Source organism: Solanum verrucosum, unplaced genomic scaffold (genome assembly GCF_900185275.1).
Source record: "Solanum verrucosum unplaced genomic scaffold, falcon-dt-bn FXZP01000024.1, whole genome shotgun sequence".
NCBI lineage: Eukaryota > Viridiplantae > Streptophyta > Magnoliopsida > Solanales > Solanaceae > Solanum > Solanum verrucosum.
The window spans coordinates 763,833-769,832 of record NW_026020207.1 but is presented as its reverse complement, the minus strand read 5'-3'; the positions used below and the strand labels follow the sequence as shown (position 1 = coordinate 769,832).

General features: G+C 42.1%; 1 protein-coding gene across 1 annotated transcript; it reads left to right on the top strand.

Moving 5' to 3' along the window:
* Nucleotides 1-2,023: 2,023 nt before the first annotated feature.
* LOC125830143 (uncharacterized) lies at nt 2,024-3,070 on the top strand. Its single transcript, XM_049509344.1, has one exon. It carries the CDS (start codon nt 2,024-2,026, stop codon nt 3,068-3,070), a length of 1,047 nt encoding a protein of 348 aa, XP_049365301.1.
* The last annotated feature ends 2,930 nt before the right edge of the window (nt 3,071-6,000 follow it).

Genomic DNA, 6,000 nt, shown 5'->3' with positions numbered 1-6,000 from the left:
AGAGACTCAGGGCTGTTGTCTTCGTGACGACCTTTTTAGGTATGATGATCTTCCCAAAGAAAAAGGGTTGTGTCGACATCAACTTACTGCCTATGGTCATCTTCATGTTTAGAGGACCTGTTAGAGTAACTATGGTACCTATGATCTTGGCAGAAATATTTCGATCATTATCCATCGGCTCTAGAGGATCTGATCACTTTAAGAGAAGTAACCTGTTGTTGCAGATTTGGGCGTTGGATCACTTCTATCAAAGACGAGCAGAGAATGGCACTAAAGCAGCCTCACCCAACAAGATAAGGAGCCATGTGATAAGATTGAACATGTGGGATGCCCCAAATAATAAAGAAGGTTGACGTCTTTTCCTAACCTACCTCACAGAGAACCATATTCAATGGTGACTACCATGGGTCCACGACCGAGCTTTGTTGAGAACTAATCATGCCTATTTCATTGAGTTGATTGGGTTGGAAGGCTTCCAGCCCTACGCACCTCTAAGTCCTTCAGCAGTTTGGGATTACCCAAGGCGTTCCTCTATGGTCAAATATGACATTGATAGAGGTCAATTATGAAGGAAGAATCCCGATCGAAAGGATCGCTGCTTTGGTACAAGGATGGTGCGGTATTCTTGACTCAGACATGGGGGTTGAATCATGGTGCACGCCTGAATATTATACTTGGTTTATGATGTGAGGAATTCTCACTAGGCCTAGCTATGAGGGAATCTTGGGGTTCACAGACACTCAAAGGTCAAATCAAATTGGCACGGAGCTATTGAACCTCATGCACATCAATACAACCATGTATCAGCAGGTGACCACATGGTCTATCGATCATCTCATACAGGCAGTTGACGATGAACCAAATGAAGAGATGGAGGAAGACCCAGAAGAGGATCCAGAAGAATACTTAAAGCATGACCTTAATTTGTATGACCCTAGAGATGGAGGAGTGATGCATATAGAGGATGAATTTGTTCCAACAGTAGAAGACACTCACTCGGAATATGGTTCCATAGGGTTTGATGAAAGGAAAGATTCAAACAACTGGGAATGGAAAATCGACGAATCCTCAGAGTATCTGCCGGGGCCTTACTATTATTTGGGGGACAATGATGATAATGATGCTCCAACTTGGCCGTAGATCATCTTTCTTCTTTGAATTCCCTCATAAGCTCTTTAAAGTGTCGTATGACCTATCCCTCTTGTATGTCTTATGCCCACCCCTGTACTTTCATTTTTTCGGCTTCTTATCGCCTACTTCATTGTAATAGCCAGACTACTTAATCAATGAAGTTTTGTTTGCTTTAAATCTAAAATATGTTTAAATGGATCATCTATTATCAAGCTAATTGCAACGTAGGCCTACCTTAGGCAAAAATAGGTTCTATATTAGGACGCGTTTTGAATGTCGTCGATTTGGCGTATATATGTGTTACATTTACTTATTTGTTACAACTTTCAATATTTCCCAAACTAACATAGTTTCCCTTTCCCTTTCTCTTTGTTTTCTTTTCTTTATTTATCTCCAAAAGTACGTTGATTTGTGTCGACTTACAAACTGACTAACTCACGATACAACCTTCAATCAAAGGGGAAAATGACTAATAAAGACGAGTTCAACGCTGTCACAAGCATAATAGTTCCTATTGAGAATCTCGAAAGTTCTCGAGATATAGCTGACATTCAAAACGAGGAGAAAATGGCTCACATGGAACAAGAACTCGAGATCTTTAGGGAAGAATTGTGTCAAGTGCGAGACTTGACCAAACTATCGGCGACCACTTTCCCTATTTTCAAGACACCTATCTACTTCCCAAAGGCTGACTTGCCTTCTGCCGACTTACCAAATCAGCTGAAACTAACTCAACGCGCTCCTACTCACGGTCAAGTTGCCTTCTGCCGACTTACCAAATCAGCTGAAACTAACTCAACGTGCTCCTACTCACGGTCAAGTTCCACCAGCTTCTCCAAACACAATTAAGATCATTCCTGACCTTTCTAATCGCGACCCTACCATTCCTACAATGCAACAGATACTTGGGGCACATGTCGCCGCTCCCTATGAGACACATGTTCCACCTGTATATGCCGCTGGAGCTCCTACCTTCACTATGCCATCTTTGATTTATGTCCCATACGAGGTCGATCAATATGAAAAAATAGAGATAGATGCCCGGTTGAAAGAAGATGCATCGATAAATGCCCAACTTCAAGGTCTGAGAAAGGCATTGAAAAGCTTACAAGTCACTAGAGGGACAGAAAGTCTGGATTATGATGACTTGTGCATCCATCCAGACATTGACATGCCAGTAGGGTACAAACCACCGAAGTTTGACATGTTCGATGGAAAGGGTGACCCTTACACACATTTAAGGGCATACTGTGACAAGTTAGTCGGTGTAGAGAGAAATGAGAAGTTGAGGATGAAGTTGTTCATTCGGAGTCTGTCGGGAGAAGCATTAACCTGGTATACCCGCCAAGACCCTCGCAAATGGCGTGACTGGCAGGAAATGGCCGAGGACTTCATGACTCGTTTTAGATTCAATACTGAAATTACTGCTGACAGATTCTCATTGGCCAATATACAGAAGAAGCCATCTAAGAATTTCCAGGAATATGCACGACGTTGGAGAACTGAGGCCATGAGGGTGCAACCACCACTAGATGAGAGTGAGCTCTCAAAGTACTTTATTTTAGCTCAAGAAGGTATCTACTTTGACAAGATGATGTCAATGATGGGTCAGAAGTTTGCAGAATTGGTCAAGATTGGAGACTTTATAAAGAAGGGTGTTAAATCTGGGAATATCCAGTCTATGGTCGCATTGCAAGCTGCAAGTAGGGCTATACAATCGGGTTTCATTGGCGGCATCAATAAGAAAAGGGAGGATGTTTCAACTGTCACTTACCAACCAGGAGGACCATCCCACCGATACCCCAATAATCCCCAAATCACTGCACATACTTCATACGTCCCAGTATATAATACTCAACCACACTATAATCCACCCCAAGCACCAGCATACCAAAATCCTCCAAGACCATATGTCCTTGTCCAAGCACCAATACACTAAAATAGACCAGCATATGCACCAAGACCACGTCCAAATCTTGAAGCTAGAAATTCTTGCACTTATACACCGATTGCCGAACCTACGCCCAATTGTTTGAGAGGTTGAAGACAGCGGGAGTGTTGCAACCAGTTGAAGGAAAACTTCCTAATCTAATCCCTCATAATTTTTATGGGAACAAGTGATGTGCTTACCACTCGGGAGTCCAGAAACACGACACAGAAGATTGTTATGGTTTGAAGAACCAGATCGAGTCTTTGATCAGGAGAGGAGTAATCAAATGCACTCCAGCACCTTCCAATGTGAACAACAATCCCTTGCCAAACCATGAGAATCGGTAAGTCAACATGGTTACTTTGGATGACGAATATGGAGCCCCCAACTATCCAAACATAGGTGAAGTAGATGCCATGCCATCTCCGGCGCAGCATGTTATCACTGTTCAACTAAGGGAACATCTGGTTGTCCAAACATATCTCCCAAGAGTTGTAGTGACCACTCTAATTGCTAGAAAGCCTGAGTATGATACCAAAGTTGTCCTTTGGGACTATCGAGCAGGCGCCAAGGGCAAGATGATCGACACTGCCGTGGCTTAAGGGATGACTAGGTCGGGGAGGTGTTATGCCCCAGAGGACCTAAATCAAAGAGTTCTTGGTCTCTTCTTATGAGTTCTGAAGCTCATACGAATGCTTTAATGGAGGTGTTAAACAGAGTGAACATTCCAAAAAAGACCACAAGTGTAACCTTAGCTTCAACGATTGGAAGAATAGTGGAAGCTAACAAGAGTTCTTTCCATGAGAATGAGTTGCCTACGGAAGGGACCGGGCACAACAAAGCACTTCACATCGCAATCAAATATTGTGATAAGATTGTGACTCAAGTTTTAATTGATGGTGGCTCTGGATGCAACATTTGTCCTGTCACCACTCTGAGGGATTTAGGTGTTAATATGGGAGAGATAAGGGAAAGTCGTGTGAAAGTTAGAGCCTTTGATGGAGCGCAAAGAAATGTCATCGGAGAAATCTATCTCACATTGCATGTAGGGCCGACTGAATTCCCCATTCTATTTCAAGTGATGGATGTATCGTCCAACTACAACCTATTGTTGGGAAGACTATGGGTTCACATGGCAAGAGCGGTTCCTTCCACTCTTCATCAATGTGTAAAGTTTGAGTGGGGTCGCACAGAAGTTACCATCCACGGGGAGCTCAGTCACCCCATTCATTCTGTTAATTCTATCCCAGTAACTGACGAGTTAGACGGAGCCACTTTTCACACTTTGGAAATCATGCAAGCTATAAGGGTCAATGAGGAAGCAAAGCCCGGAGATACCAAATTGTCAAGTATAACAAAAATGGTTGCGTCAGAAATGTTGAAGTATGGGTATCAACCAAAGAGTGGACTTGGACCCAAGTCCAACGGTATAGTCGAGCCAATCCAACTGAAGCATCAGAGAGGCACCAACGAACTCGAATACGAGCCTGCCTTGGGAAGATTCCACCGGGAGGAAAGTGATACAATCTTCGTACCAGAACAAGCTTTGATTCCTGATCAAGCTGGTGTTGATGACATAACAGAAGGAATAGGCAATTTGTTCGTGGCCATGGCTGGAGAAGAGGAAGGGATAAATCTCAACAGGTTGACCATTCATGATGCCGAACCTGGAGAAATCTTACAGAATTGGACCACCAGCCCATCCGTATTTCAACCAGAGTCCTGGTAGTGTGGAACAGTAGTCTTAATTTTAAAATTCGCATGATCAAATTGAGGCTTGAATCATGCCTAATCTTTTGTTGCTTGCCTCTTCTAAAAAGCTAGAATGCTTTGAAATAAAAAGTCTTTATTTTCTTTAAAAAATTCTCGTTATTTTAAATATATATTTATCTTTACTTACCTTTTGAACTTTTCAGCACTCATATAAATAAAAATCCTTGTTCAACGGTTATGACATGTAACGAATCTACTGAGAAAGGTGAAAATGATGAACAAGATCACGAAGAGTGATGAAAGCAGGATGCCTAGAAACCTACCACACCAGATTGAGCAGGTTGAAAGTCAGAAGAAACCCAATATGGATGAAACAGAGGTTGTCAACTTAGGAGATGAGGAAATCGTGAAGGAGACATGAGTCAGCATACATTTGGAGGCTGAAAGAAAGCAAGGGTTAATAGAATTACTTACGCAGTATGTTGACGTATTTACTTGGTCTTATGATGACATGCCACGATTAAGCACCAATATTGTCTCGAAAAAATTACCGACTGATCCCATTTGTCTACCTGTTAAGCAAAAGACAAGAAAATTTAAGCTAGATTTGAGTTTAAGGATCAAGGAGGAGGTAACTAAGCAAATTAAGGCGAACATTGTGAGGGTTACAAATTACCCCACATGGTTAGCCAATATTGTGCTTGTGCCAAAAAAAGATGGAAAGATCAGAATATGTGTGGACTATCGAGATCTCAATAGGTCCAGTCCTAAGGATGATTTCCCTCTTCCAAATATTCATATACTCATCTATAATTGTGCAAAACATGAGTTGCAATCATTTGTCGATTGCTTTGCAGGATATCACCAAATCCTGATGGATGAAGATGATGCAGAAAAGACAGTGTTTATCACTCCATGGGGAGTGTATTGCTACAGAGTAATGTCATTTGGTCTCAAAAATACCGGTGCAACCTACATGAGGGCCATGACTACCCTTTTCCATGATATGCTCCACAAGGAAATTGAAGTGTACGTGGATGATGTGGTTATCAAATCCAGGAGAAGTTCAGACCACCTGGATGACTTACGAAAGTTCTTTGAAAGGTTGCGCAAGTATAATCTGAAATTGAATCCAGCAAAGTGTGCATTTGGAGTACCTGCAGGAAAACCATTGGGATTCATTATTAGCAGAAAAGGCATTGAGTTGGATCAATCAAAGATAAAGG